At 29.2% G+C, this 15,064-nt stretch overlaps 1 protein-coding gene across 1 annotated transcript; it reads left to right on the top strand.

The window, feature by feature from the left end:
- The first annotated feature begins 11,706 nt into the window (after positions 1-11,706).
- LOC107605124 (gibberellin 3-beta-dioxygenase 1-like) lies at positions 11,707-14,279 on the top strand. The gene is made up of 2 exons (XM_016306881.3): positions 11,707-12,224; positions 13,561-14,279. The coding sequence occupies exons 1-2, from the start codon at positions 11,749-11,751 to the stop codon at positions 14,132-14,134; spliced, it is 1,050 nt and encodes a 349-aa protein (XP_016162367.1). The 5' UTR covers positions 11,707-11,748; the 3' UTR covers positions 14,135-14,279.
- Positions 14,280-15,064: the final 785 nt, after the last annotated feature.

Raw genomic sequence — 15,064 nt, forward strand, 5'->3', positions numbered from 1 at the left:
TGGTTTAGGAGGAAGTAATTATGTTAGTAGTGGTGAGGGTATTTTTGTCCAAAAAAAATAAAAAGGACGATTTTAATATGAAAAAAAAACTTTAATGACGATTTTAAGTCGAAAATTACAAGAGGGACGATTTCGATTCTGGCCCTCAACGTTAGGGACCAAAATCGTACTTATCCCATAATTAATTAAACCAAAGCACCACAAGTTTATGCGAAAGTAAAAAAAAAAGTCATGCAGACCGTCGATTTCAAAACGACATCCATTGAAGAAGTTGACTAACTTCATCGGAGCAAGAAAAAGCTCAGGAATGACAAATGGGGATACGGAGGAGAGACTCCTAGAGTAGGGAGAGAGGAGGACTGAATGATTGACAAAACAAGGTTCACTAGAGCCAACGGAAAAGGCAGATCCTATGCTGATCTCGTGATGAGGGGTAGCGCTGAGCTAGAGTAAGATTAAGAGGAATCAAGTGACGGGAATGACTCCTCAGAAGAAGACTCAGATACAGAGAACCTATAGGATCTTATGGAGGTGATTGAAATGAGCCAAGTTCAAAGGGAAGTTCGTAGGAGAGAAAGACGTGAAGAAAAAGCTATCCAGCCATCTTACTAAGAGATTGGAAAATGGAATGATAACCATTGATGTCAATAGAGCTGAGAAGGCTGGAGCAGTCCTGAAAACATGCACTCATAGTCAAATTCCAGGGCAAAAGTGTCTCATATGGAGAGGATTACTCGCACATATGGAGGGAGGCTCGTGGTTGCTATTAGATCACTATCTGACGACCAGATACCGGACTCCAAATTTCAACCTCTTTGGGACGAAAATTAACAAGATTGCAGCCTGGATACGACTACCTGACCTCCCCATTGAATACTACGATAAGAAATTTCTTGGATTGTAGGGAATCAGGTAGAAAAGACGCTTAAAGTAGATATGAATATAGCGAATTAGTCTAGGGACAAGTTTGCGAGGTTATGTGTAGAGCTTGATTTGAACAAATCCCTGAATGCCAGATATTTAGTAAATGAATGTAGCTATTACATTGAGTATGAGAGGCTCCACATGATATCTTTTGCATGTGAAAGATTCGGCCATGCAAACGAAAGCTGGACAAAGAAGAGGCAAGAAGTGCACCAAAAAGAAGATGACACAGCGCATAGAGACCACCCGCCGTCAACAGGTGCTAGTGGGAGAGGGATGCAAACATCGGTGGAACGCATTTTGAAGGAAGGAAGTGGAAAAGACAAGGATAAAAGCATAATGTCAGATAGTCAGGCATTTAGGAAATGGATGATTGTCCAGAAATAGAAAAGGACAAGGAGACAAATGGCTACCAAGGACAATAGTGGAAGGAAGAATAAGGGGGACAAGGTTGAAAGAGAGATAGTGGGGGATAATCTCAGTACGATGTACTGGCAAATCATGATAATGACGAGCTTATTAGTCGGAATCATCATGCCAGCGATAGACAAATATAGGAGCCTAAAAGAGAGCCAGAAAAGAGCCTAAAAGCTTTCCTTACAAGCATCCAAATGAAAAAAGTAAGAGCAAATGAACTAGGACAAAATCCGTACTCCACTAAGATGGCCGATAACGTCATAACTCATACCCCAAAAGGAACATTTTTACTCATAAAAGAACACTCTTTGAATATCTTTCCGCCAATAATAAGATAATCAACAAGCCCAATTTAGATAAGACATTCCTTCATACAACTAGCCCAATTGTCAGTCCAATGAAAATTATGGTAGATAATAACCCAAAAGAAACCTTGTTGGGAGAAATATCAATGGATCAATTGGACATAGCAATGGGCCCTGAACCACTTGACCCATGAGGCCCAACTTCTCAGGGTCAGATTTGTATGAAATTATGGGATAAGGAACGGAGGTGGTCATAGCCTAGGAAAATGACGAAGCCTACATGGCCCAGGTTCATGAGGAAGCCCACATTGCCCAGATGGCCTAGATCTGTTTCAGCACCCTAAGAGCTGAGTTCCTGGACTTTTTTTATAGGAATTCTATTACTCTTTTTGGTTAAGATGATAATTCTATCCTGAAATTCGAGAGGGGCTATGAGCCCAAAATTCACTAAGGCTCTAAGAGAATAGTATAGTTAATATAAACCTGACATAGTAGTAATTCAAGAAACTTGTTACAGGGGACAAATAGCTCAGAACTCTATCAAAAATACAGGATTCTCTTTCAATACTACTATAGATGCTAATGGATTCTCGGGAGGGATTTGGCTCCTTTAGAACAACACGAATATGAGAATTCAAGATATTACTAGGCACAGCCAAGTTCTTCACGTCCTAGTTTATGATAGAATTGAGAAATGGTGCCTCACAATAATATATGCACATCCACAGGAGAGTAAAAGAAGAAAGAGCTGGCAGTTTATTTGAAATATGGCCACTCTCCCATAGGTGGTATGTGGAGACTTCAACAACATTGCGGAAGCTGGTGAGAAGAAAGGAGGGGCAGTCCTTGATTTGGCTCAGATTCGCAGATTTAGAGACTGAATGGAAGAATACAACTTTATAAATTTGGGTTTTGTTGGAACTAGATTCACTTGAAGGGGGCCGAGATGGCAGAACGAAGATTGCATCTTTAAAAGGCTCGATAGGACATTTTATAATCAGAGTTGAAGACTTCTCTTTCATGATGTTGTGGTGGAAATCCTTCCCCGTAATAAACCTGGCCACTACCCCATTATGATCAAATGCAGGGCAACCAACCAAAATCCAAATCCAGGATGTTTAAGTTTGAGTTTATGTGGATGCAACATGTGATTTTAATTGTTTTCTATCACAGAATTGGTTAGCAAATCTTCTACTAAATCTCTCTACTAACTCTTTTGGGGAAAAGATAAAGGAGTGGAACAAGAACACCTTCGGGTACCTTTCAAGCATAAGAAAACACTTTTGAATAGGTTGAAAGGAATACAACAATCTCCAAGATATGGTTGGAGTGACTACCTAGACAATCTAGAGAAGGAGCTAAGTGAGGAACTTGAAAAAATTCTAGACAGAAAGCAAATATTTTGGCTTTAAAAGTCTAGAGAAAATTGGATACTTCAAGAGGATCAGAATACCCGCTACTACCATACTAAGATGATTATTAGAAGAAGGCGCAACAGAATTATGAAACTTAAAAGAGAAGATGGGAGCTAGATTGAGGATGTAAATGTACTAAAGTCTCAAGTCTGTAATTATTTTATCAACCTGTTTAGAGAAACAGAAGTGAATAGGTGTTGTGTGAGAAACGCTAGCAACTTTTACCCGGAGGTACAACATGAAGATATCTTAAGACTGGAAGCTCCTGTGACCAGCATGAAGTGGAGAGAGCTATATTCTTGATGGGCTCACTTAAAGCCCTAGGGGATGATGGATTTTCAGCTGGCTTCTATAAGATGAATCGGGAATTTGTGGGTGAGATTTTGATCAGGTTTGTAAAGGAGGTGTAGGAATGTACAGATCAAGTTAGTGCGGTCAATAATACCTTAATTACCCTTGTTCCAAAACGTTGATCATTCGGAATTTATATCCCAATTTCTCCCTATTACCTTGTGTAATGTTACTTATAAGGTGATTATGAAGATTGTTGCGAATAGGATAAAGCCAATCTTAAACGATAGAATCTCTCCCAATTAGTCTAACTTTGTGCCTGGTAGGAGGATTCACGAAAATATTATTATTGTGCAAGAAAGTGTTCATACGATAAAAAGGTCTCAGAATAAAAGAGGCTTCATGGCCATTAAGATAGACCTTGAGAAAGCATATGACCATCTCAATTGGAACTTTATAGAGTGGTGCCTCATTGATTTTCTAGTCCCTCAAGAGTTGGTTAGGCTCATCATGCATTGTGTAAGAACTTCTAGCTTCCAGGTTCTTTGGAATGAAAAAGTGACGAATAGATTCTATCCCTTGTCCGGTATTAGGCAGGGAGACCTATTATCCCCTTATCTATTTGTTATTTGCTTGGATATAATTTCATATATGATTGAAGATTTGGTTGATGAGGAAGAGTGGAAGCCGTTTATGTTCAATAGAAATGGGATCAAGATTTTTCATTTGATGTTTGCGAACGACTTGATGCTATTTGCAGAGGCAACCCAAAGTCAGATGCGAGTGATAAGAAAGTATCTGTAGGATTTTTTGCAAGACCTTGGGACAGATTGTCAATGCTAAGAAGACACAAATTTACTTCTCTCGTAGAGCTCCAGATAGGTATAGGAGAGATATAATGGCAGTCGTTGATTTTAAAGAAACTAAGGAGTTGAGCCGTTATCTGGGACCTTTTTTGTTGGAAGGAAGGTGGAAGATCAAGAGATACAAATATATCATGGAGAAAGTCAAAAACAAATTGAAGGGGTGAAAACAAAAGAGCCTCTCCATGGCATAGAGAATTATCCTGGTCCAATCTGTCATTTCTCCCATGGCAAACCATGCCATGCAACACAGCAAAGTGCCTAAATTTGTGTGTAACAATGTGAAACTAGCGTAACGGAAATTTATTTGAGGTACAAATGAGACATTCAGGAAGGCACATTTAATCAACTGGAGGACCCTTTGTCTCCCCAAAGATGCTGGAAGCTAGGATTAAAGAATTTGGAGGATATGAATAAAGCTTTTCTGACAAAAATTTGTTGGGAGATGATAACGAAGCCTAACACGCTATGGGCAAAGGTATTATGAAAAAAATATGGCAATGAAACCCCGAACAATCTTAGGGAAGTTAAAATTGGGAGCTCTGGTTTATGGTGATCCTTATACTACTTATGGCACTTTGTGGACAACAGTAAGATGCACAGAATAGAAAACAGGAAAAGCACCAAATTTTGGACGGACTAATGGTTAAGTCTAGAGAGCTCACTGTTAAATTTAGCCTAATCCAATAGGTTGATTCATGATATCAATACTAATGTGCAATGTTATGTTACAGAAGAAGGAAAGTGGAGATGAGGAGAGTTGAAGGAGATTCTCCTGCAACAAGTGCTAGACAAACTAGCAACTACTCCCATCCCGAAGTTTAATGATCCCCTGATGCTTTGGCTTAGAAGCATTCTCAGGATGGCGAATTCTCGGTGAAATCCACCTATTATGCTCTCAGTGCTCTCCCCTTGGAGTAGAAAGGTGTGGAAGCTGATCTGAAAAATTAAATGCCCTAAGAAAATCAAGACCTTCCTCTGGCAAGCAACTCACATCAAGCTCTTGACAAGCGATAAAAAGCATAAATGGTATGGAACCTTTTCTCTGTGTCATAATAGTTGCAATGGTATAGAAAACATCTTACATGTCTTACGGGACTGTAAAAAGGCTAAAGAGGTCTGGAGAAAGCTGATTAACTCTTAAAGGATGGTAGAATTCTTTAGCTAGAACCTCATGGACTGGGTGAAAAACAGTTATGCTGATAATTAGGGTTGTTCTGTCAGAGTTGATTGGAACTTTGTTTTTCCAGTAATGTGCTAGAGACTCTGGAAATGAAAAAATTTAAAAATATTTCAGAGAAATTTTAGAAAGCCATGGAATCCTCATATTCATATTTTAGATTTGGCCTACAACATACAACAAGCCATTGAGAAGAAAGGGGAGTCTCCTTTGCCAATCCCCAGAAAAAAGATTCAAGTCAAGTAGCAGCCTCAGCTTGAGAATTGAGTTAAAATAAACTAAGATGGGGCGGCTAATAGAGAACCAGGCAATGCGGGTTGTAGTGGCTTAATTCGCAACAATGAAGAGAAATGGATTATCGGATATACAAAAAATCTTGGATCATACTCGGCCTTCATCGCTAAACTATGGGGTTTTTATATTGGTTTGGAAATGGCCTGGACTCTGGGATTCAGGAAATTTGGGTGGAAAGCAATTCTCGAGCTATTATAGATAGTCGCTCAACCTCGAAAATAAATTACAAGGAAGGAATTGTGCTCTATTATCGGATCAAAGAGCTTCTGAACAAAAATTAGAAGATCCATATATCCCATACTTACAGAGAAACGAAGAGTTGTACCAATTAGTTAGCAAACTAGAGCTTGAAGAATGGTATAGAGACAGAGTACTAAAATGAAAGAGTCTCTCAGTTATTGATGAATGATGCCATGGGGATTGTTATTCCCCGGATGGTTTTCTTGATTATTTAGTTTTGTTTTGGGCCTTTACTCTCTCTTGTAAACCAAGAAAATTTTTTTTACTTGAAATTGGTTTCTAGAGTGAACATGGTTGAAACAAAATATTTGACACATCAAAAATCATATAACAAAATTCAGTTATGAGTAGTGTAATTTAGTTGGACTTAAGGTCTGTTTGAAAACTTTTAAAAATTATTTTTTTTGAACTTTTACTTATAAAAAGTAGTAGAATTAATATCTGGTATAATTTTTAAAATTAAATTGTAGCTTTCTAAGAAGCTATTTAAGTGCTTATAGAGAAGTTAAAAAAATTATTTTTCTCATAATAAAATTTTTTTTATCACATTTCTTTTAAAATAAATATTTTTAGAACTAAAAAATCAAATACAAAATAACTTATTTATAAGTTATTTTTAATATAAACATTTATTATTTAAGTTATTTTTTAAAAAAATTTAATTAAATTGTTTATCCAAATTAAATCTCAATTTATAAAAAAAGTTAAATATGTAATATTGTTCATAATGAAATTCCTTTACGATAAATAGAGTGTTTATTGGGACTAAAATTATAAAATAGATTAAATCATAATTAACCTCCCCCCAAACTTTGGAAAATTTAAAAATAGAGGTTCTGGAAGTTTAATGATATCTTTCTTCATTTATTATTAATTTTACTATATCTTTCATCATTAAATGTCTGCTATATTGCTCTTTCTTCATTTATTATTAATTTAACGATATTCATCATTAAGATTGCGTTTGGTTCGGGGGAGTAATACTAAAATTAAAAGACTGAAATTTAATATTATGTTTAGTAGTTAGAGATTGAAATTAAAATTTTAGTTTTTATATCTAAAAATTTAGTCTTTTTAATATTTTTAAAAAGTAAAGATACAGAAAATTGAAATTTTAAAAATAGAGACTGAAATTTTAATAATATATTTTTTAAAAATATTTTAATTTAATTTTTCAAATTTTAAATTTATTTTTCAATCTCTATATTTATTTTAAATTGAAAATAATACTGAGTCATAACTCAATCTAATATATTTTATACCAAATATAATACAAAGACTTAACTCAATTTTAGTCTCTCAATTTTTATTTTCCAATCTCAATCTTTCAGTCTCAATTTTCTTTCTAAATGTAGCCTAAATGTATACTATATTACTATTTCTTCATTACATTTTTTTTTAAAATATGTTGTATTATTCTAAAAGAGTAAAATATTGACTAACAAATAAGCAAACTCCTGTTATATAAGAGTAATGTTAGGAAGATAAAAAAATTAATATAAACAATTTAAATTTATTTTATTTAATATTTATTTATTATATAATGTATTAAATAAAATTAAAAATAATAAATTTTGATAATTTTTATTAATATTTTTTTTATCATCAAATATATCTGATTATGTAAATTGTGTAAAATACTTTTACATTATTGTCATTAAATTTAATTGCAAGACTAAACAAGATATGAACGATGAATTTATAATGCTAACAGTTATTATATAAATCTTCAACAACGATTATAATAGAGAGTCAAGAAGAAATATACTTAAAAAAGAGACCACTTTAATAAAGATACTAAAAAACATTTTTTTTAAAGACGTTCACACATATTATATTATTATTAGATATTTTTATTAAATCGGTTAATAATTTATTTTTTATTATAAATCAGAACAAAATCTGTTTATTATAGTAATAATATAAATTCAATTGTCTGCATTATAATTATTAGACCCGATTTGATCCGATCGAATTATACCATCTAAACCGAATATCTTTAAATTGTTTGATAAAAAGACAATCATATCCCTTACTTTTTGTTTTTCGAACATTTAAATCCTTAAAATTTTAAAATGGATTTATTATTATTGTTATAAAAAAAATCAATTTTATTCTAATTTATTAAGAAATTCAAAAATAACTGGTTTATTAATACGTCTAATAATAATACGACACGTAAATGTCTTTATAAAAAGACGTCTTGCGCATCTTTATAGGAGCATCTCCCATATTAAATACATTGAAAATTTTAAATTTACAATTAAAATAAAATAATTTTCCATTCTGTATTCCATAATGCGGAAATTGTTAGAGAAATCGCTCATTCACTGTTTTCTTTGCATTATTTCTTTGTTCATTAAATAAATATTTAAACTAGTCTTTAATAAATTTTAGATTGAAACAGTTTAATTTCTAAAAAATTTTATTATTTAATAAGTAGTATTGTGAATTACTTTTGTCACACAAATTAATTCTCTTTAAAAAATTATTATAAAATAAATTTATCTCTTTATAAAGAGTCTATTTTGTTTCGAAAAGTTCTAAAATTTATTTTATTGAGATTAATTTGAATGTTTACTCTAATATTAATAGTTAACATCTATTGCAATATATGATTTAATTATTTTTTAATATTGTTAGTTATGAACTTATGATATCTATTGGATATCATATACTAGCGAACAATTTTATTATTATTATTATTATTATTATTATTATTATTATTATTATTATTATTATTATTATTATTATTATTATTATCAATTTTCTTACTAATCATTAAGTAGTTTCGAAAAATGTGTTTTGATTCATGCATGAACAATTATCAATTATATTTCTTACCAAATTACAATTATCCATGATTAAATTTAATTTGTTTTTCAATCCTTAATTACGTATTATTACCAAATTTGTTAATTTTTTTTTCAATTCCGTGCCAAAATACGTATTACCAATGAATATATTTGCATCAAATATTATTGTTTGTGTGTATATAATTATTTTGTTTTTTCATCCTTCGCTGTGGCTGACAACTATTATATTGAATCTTTTTTTTATAGTATTTTTTATTATGATAAATCTACAAAGTAGGGAGATTTTGTTGAATTATCGTGTCCGTGTATTTGGATATATTTTGGACACGACATTCACCAACAATCGTCCGACACACGTATTTACTGTGTCTAACCGTATCTTAATAAAAAATAAAAATTCTTCTCTGGACGCACTTGAAGATACACCTAAATACCATCACGTGTCAGCGTATTCAGTCTTATTCTTAACATATATTTTTGAAATAAATTTAGATATAGTATATATTATTATTTATTAAAACAAAAAATATTTTTAATATTTAATATAATTAAAATAAGATATTAAAAAATAATTAAAAAATTAATTTATATTCTAGTATCAATAAAATATCAAAATATCATTATAATTTATCTAAAAAATACTTTATATTTCATATGTATGTTCCCGTGTCTTATAAAATTTTAAAATTCGCGTGTCGTCGTATCATGTTCCGTGTTTGTATCAGTATTCGTACATCATAGTGATAGACTAAAAATTAATGCATCATAAATTTAAAATTTATTTAAAAATTATTGCATGCACAAACTAAAATTCAAATCTTAATATTTATTTAAACAAATAAATAAATTAATTATTTGACCAACTCAAATGGATTATTATGATATTGGATCTTATCCATACACTTGATAATAATCCATTTTGATTATATATTTCCATAATTTAGTTAATGGTATTAATAATTAATATTTTCTAAAAATTGTTTTCTTATTCACGCATGAATCTTATATATTTGAGATATTTCTAACCATATCTATTGTCATTATCCACCGTTAACCTATAATTATTAATTATTAATTATAAATTAATGTATATTGATTTTTAACTATTAATTCAAAACTATTTATTTTTTCATTGAATTTGAAATATGCATCTAAAAATATTATAAATATATTTAACTTATTTAACATATTTTTTATTTATGTGATTATATATATACTTAATAAATTATTTTGTAAAATTTTTTTCGAATGTGAATCTCAATTTAAGTCCACTTCTATAATACATTAAGACAAATTTAAAAACAACTTCTTAAATCAAATTTAAAAATATTTTATAATTATTTTAGTTTGCCACAACTCATCTAACACACAATAAAAATATCGCACTGTTAAATTTATTATAAATTTTTTTTCAGTTAAAAGTTCTATCATATCTATAAATTAAAAGCACAAAATTTTACCTCTAAAAAATTCATCAAAAAATATTAAAACCAACTAATTTAAATATAAATTGTATAACTCATATTTATCAAGTATGGATCATCTCTTTTTTTAGGAGTATTTTTTTTTGTTTGGTTTAAAATAAAACAAAATTTATCATAATTAGAGAGTCTTTAAAAGAGTACAAAATAGTATTTTTTTCTGAACTAAATTCTATGTCTTTAAGTAAATACAAAATAATATTCTTTGTGAAATAAATTCTTTATTTATGGCTAGTTGGTTTGAACTTAATCTTATTTTAACTGATAATAAGACTGATTATATCATAAATTCTTTTTTATGATATATTTTTTTCTCAAATAATAGAGATATATTTAAATTTTTAATTGTGCACTATATAAGTGGTGCATTGTAAATAATTACGGTAAAAGACAATCATTAGATGAAAAAAAAGTTTTTGTAAGAATAGATTTCAAATTATTAAAAGAATAAGAGAATGATTGTGTCAATAAAAAGATCATAAAAAAAATTATAACTTATTTCTTAAAATGATTAATTTCGATGAAAAATAAAGGATACATTTATATTTTATGAAGTAGTCAAAGAAAAATAAAATATTTAAAAATTAAACAAAATACTTTGACTCTAAAATTTAGACTCGTGAAGGATAAAAAAACATTATATATAATCTTTAGTCGCACAAAAATAATTATGAGAATATTCAATCAATATATTTTTTATTAATACATACGTACATAACAAAGTTATAAATGCGTGTAAATATCATATAAATACCAATAATATATGATTAACAATTATATTAGACTGATTGATAATAAAAATAAGGGTAAAGTATACTTTTTGTCTCTGAAGTTTGACGAAAGTTTTAAAAATATCCCTAAGTTTTATTTTATTTTAATTTTGTCCCAGAAGTTTTCGATTTGCATCAAATATACCCTTGACGGCTAAATTTTCAAAAAATTTAAGACCAATTCAACAATAATTTTATAATAACAACCCCTCAACACAAGTAAATCAAACATAATTTTCATGCATTATTGTTAGATTGGTCTTAAATTTTTTGAAAATTTAGCCGTCGAGAGTATATTTGATGCAAATCGAAAATTTCTGGGATAAAATTGAAACAAAATAAAACTTAGGAGTATTTTTGAAACTTTTGCCAAACTTTAAGGACAAAAAATATAGTTTACCCTAAAAATAATTAATAATTAGAATTAGAATTATTTATAATTAAAATGATTGATAATTAATAAATTGTGAGAGGAGATATGCTAATTTTTATATAATTATAAAAAAGATATATTCTTAAAATAAATTAAAAAAAAGAGATATATATTAGTACCAAAATATGTTACGTCAATATTTTTTGCGCTAAAATATAATCTGTTATAGAATAATATAAATTCTCAAATTTAATTTGGTATATTTCAATAATGGTTCCATACCCTTATAAATATCCCTTATAATATATCATTAACTCATCAATTAAGTTCTAATCTATTAAGCATATTGCAAAAGATCTCCATAACCTTCCTATAGAAAATGGCGACAATCGAGTCTTCTGGTGTTGAAACCAAAACCCTCCCAATCCAACTTCCCCTTGACTTTTCTTCAATTCAATCCGTGCCTGAATCTCATGCATGGGCTGAATCAAATGAAGATAAAGTTGAAAACAATGGAGATGGGTCAATAGTGTTACCCATCATTGACCTGAATGATCCAAATGCCATGGAAATGATAGGGTATGCATGTGAGAATTGGGGTGCTTTCCAATTGAAGAACCATGGCATATCGAAGAGTGTTATTGAAGAGCTTGAAGTTGAGACAAAGAGGCTCTTTGATCTTCCAAAAGAGCAAAAGTTGAAGGCTCTTAGATCTCGTGATTATCCAACAGGATATGGAACTTTTTGGATTACACCTTTCTTCCAACAACGTATGTGGCAAGAAGGATTCACCATCATTGGTTCTGCTGTTCAAGATGCCAAAAAGATTTGGCCTAATGACTATCAACCCTTTTGGTAACTACAATTATTCTTACACTATCTAATCATTTTTTTTTAGAGAAAAGGACAAATAGGTCCGGACCTTTTGCTCCGACGACATTTTCGTCTCTTACCATTGAAAAATACTTTTAAGTCTCTGACCTTCACAAAACTTGGACGGATCAGTCCCTGACGGAGGCATTTGGACGGAGGAACTGATCCGTCCAAATTTTGTGAAGGTCAGGGACTTAAAAGTATTTTTCAATGGTCAAGGACAAAAATGTTTGTAGGACAAAAGATCAGGGACATATTTATCATTTTCTCTTTAGTTATTTTAAATTTTAGATTAAAAATCTCAAATTTTTTATTCTGAATCTAAAATTATAAATCTAAATTTTAGAGTTGAGTAATATTGACTAATAAAAAATTAATTTTTTATACTTTTTCTTATTATTATTTAAAAAAATAAGGAACCAACTTTAGTCAATTGTTTTTTAGGATTTATAATTTAGAATTTAAAGAATTAAAGATTTAAAATTTAGAATCTAAAATTTAAAAAATTTAACTGATGTTATCTAAAAAATATTAATTTTCTAACATTACTTAATTATTAACTAAAATATATTAGAGAGCCAACAAAAAATCTGCCAATTTAGTTAATAATCAATTATTGAGTCTTAGCTAAACAAATTCACTCATTTTTTTGAAATTATTATTTTACTCTTCTGACTTCTTTTTCTTTTTTTTCAATATACAAAATAATTTTACTCACCATTAAAAGTAAAAATAGATCTAACTTATTATGTAGTTAATTAGTCTAAATTTGACATATAATCTATTATTAATTTTTTTAGTACTAAATTTGACTAATTATTGAGTCTTATCTAATTCGATGTCTGTTAAAAATCTGATAAGTTTTTTTATAAAACTAAAAAAATTAAAAATATTATTTATAAAAACTATTTTTAATAAAAAAAGTACTTATATGTAATATGTAAAATTTAATGTTTACAAAATTTTTTAAATTTTTAAAGTATTTAAAATATAAAAACTATTTATAATAAAATATAATAAATTTAAAATATCTAATAATTTTGTTAATAATAAAAATTATTTACATATTTATTTATATTTAATGACAGAATAAGTCTGAATTTAATATGTTAATATATTAAAATTTTTATAATAATATGAGCCTCGACTTATTAAAATAGGTGAAAATTTAGGCACAGTTAAACTTCACGTAAAATTGATAGTTAAAAATCGTTAAATAATTTGACTGATTTGATTAAATTTTTATCTTACTAAAAATTGATAGATGAAAGCCGTTAAATTAATTGCTATATTGATCGAAAAAATTCCTGTGTGGTAGTGATGCGATGAAGAAGTTCGAAGACGAATCAAGGGTGTTAATAGAGAAATTGATACACCTAAGCTTCAAATTCTTGGGAATTTCTGAAGAAGAAGAAAAGAATTGGGTTGGCCCCAAGAATCATGCTGGTGCAATTCAATTGAATTCATACCCTATTTGTCCCAAACCTGAAAACGCCATGGGCATAGCTCCACACACAGACACTTCAATCTTCACACTCCTTCACCAAAGCCAAAGCAGTGGCCTTCACATCTTCAAGGATGGTTCAGGTTGGTTCACTGTGCCACTTGTACCTGACACCATTATCATCAACACCGGCGATGTTCTTCACATGTTATCCAACGCAAGATTCAAATCAGCACTTCACAAAGTTTCAGTGAACAACGTTAAGCATAGGTACTCTATGGTCTATTTTTATCGGCCCACCATGGATCAAGTAGTTTCTCCTTTGGTTCCGAATAATAACTCTGATGAGGAACCTCGTTTTCGTGCGTTGACTTTCAAGGAGTATGTTGGAATTAAGGACAAGTATCTTGACAAAGCCTTGTCAATTGTTAGCGTCAAAGAAGATTAAAGAGCGGGTGAAAATAACTCCATATGAATTTTCATTTTACTAGAGTTAATGCTATTACCTTGTTTTATTTTCCTCTAATTTTTTTTTTTATGTTAATGTGGTTTGTGTTTGGATGAGATGAAATAAAGATATGCTCTTATCGTGTCCCTAAAATAATAAATTTGAAATTATGTATCTAATCTTATTTGTGTTTATTTATTTATTTTTGAACGTATTGGCAACTTCTAAGAAATTAAAAAAAATGACAATACTATCTTTTAACAATTTATTTTCGAAAATAAATCTTAATATTAAAACAAACAGATTAAAATTGTAAAACATCAACTTTTTCTAAAATATTTTAGTACAATTTTTTTTAGAAACTTATAAATTTATTGTAAACTTTTTTAAGAATTTACTTAGTATTTTATTATTTTGAAGACTTATAAATCTATTACAAATTTTTTCATAATTTTATTACCCTTTATTTATTTATTTATTTATTTTGAACAGATGGTACTGCACAGAACACTCCAATTCGTGTGACGTATTTTTTTAACACATTTTTCAAAACATCACATATTTATTATAACCTACCCGAAAAAAATTTATTTGTGTATTTTCTTGAAAAACAATAAAAATCAATTTAAATCGACCAAAAATTACTTTTTTTATGTTCAATAAGTATCATTTAAATAAATTAATAATAATAAATATATAATTATTATAAATATTATATATAAAATTATAAATATTAAATAAAATAAAATAAAATTATTTTAAATTATTGTCGGTAGAATTTCTGCCACGCAACTATGCAAGCCATTTGCATCAGTAGGTTCTTTTATCCTTTATCAATAATTAATTACTTAAGTTGACTATAATCCTATATAAGTTAAATACAATAAATGTCTCATTAATTTTTCCGATTCTCATCCTTCAATTACGATC

This window comes from Arachis ipaensis, chromosome B6 (genome assembly GCF_059453495.1).
Source record: "Arachis ipaensis isolate K30076 ecotype BB chromosome B6, ASM5945349v1, whole genome shotgun sequence".
Taxonomy (NCBI): domain Eukaryota; kingdom Viridiplantae; phylum Streptophyta; class Magnoliopsida; order Fabales; family Fabaceae; genus Arachis; species Arachis ipaensis.

Coding starts and splice junctions, on each gene's coding strand:
- LOC107605124 (XM_016306881.3), top strand. CDS start 11,749: ATGGCGACAATCGAGTCTTCTGGTGTTGAAACCAAAACCCTCCCAATC. Junction 12,225..13,560: donor AATGACTATCAACCCTTTTG/GTAACTACAATT, acceptor CCTGTGTGGTAG/TGATGCGATGAAGAAGTTCG.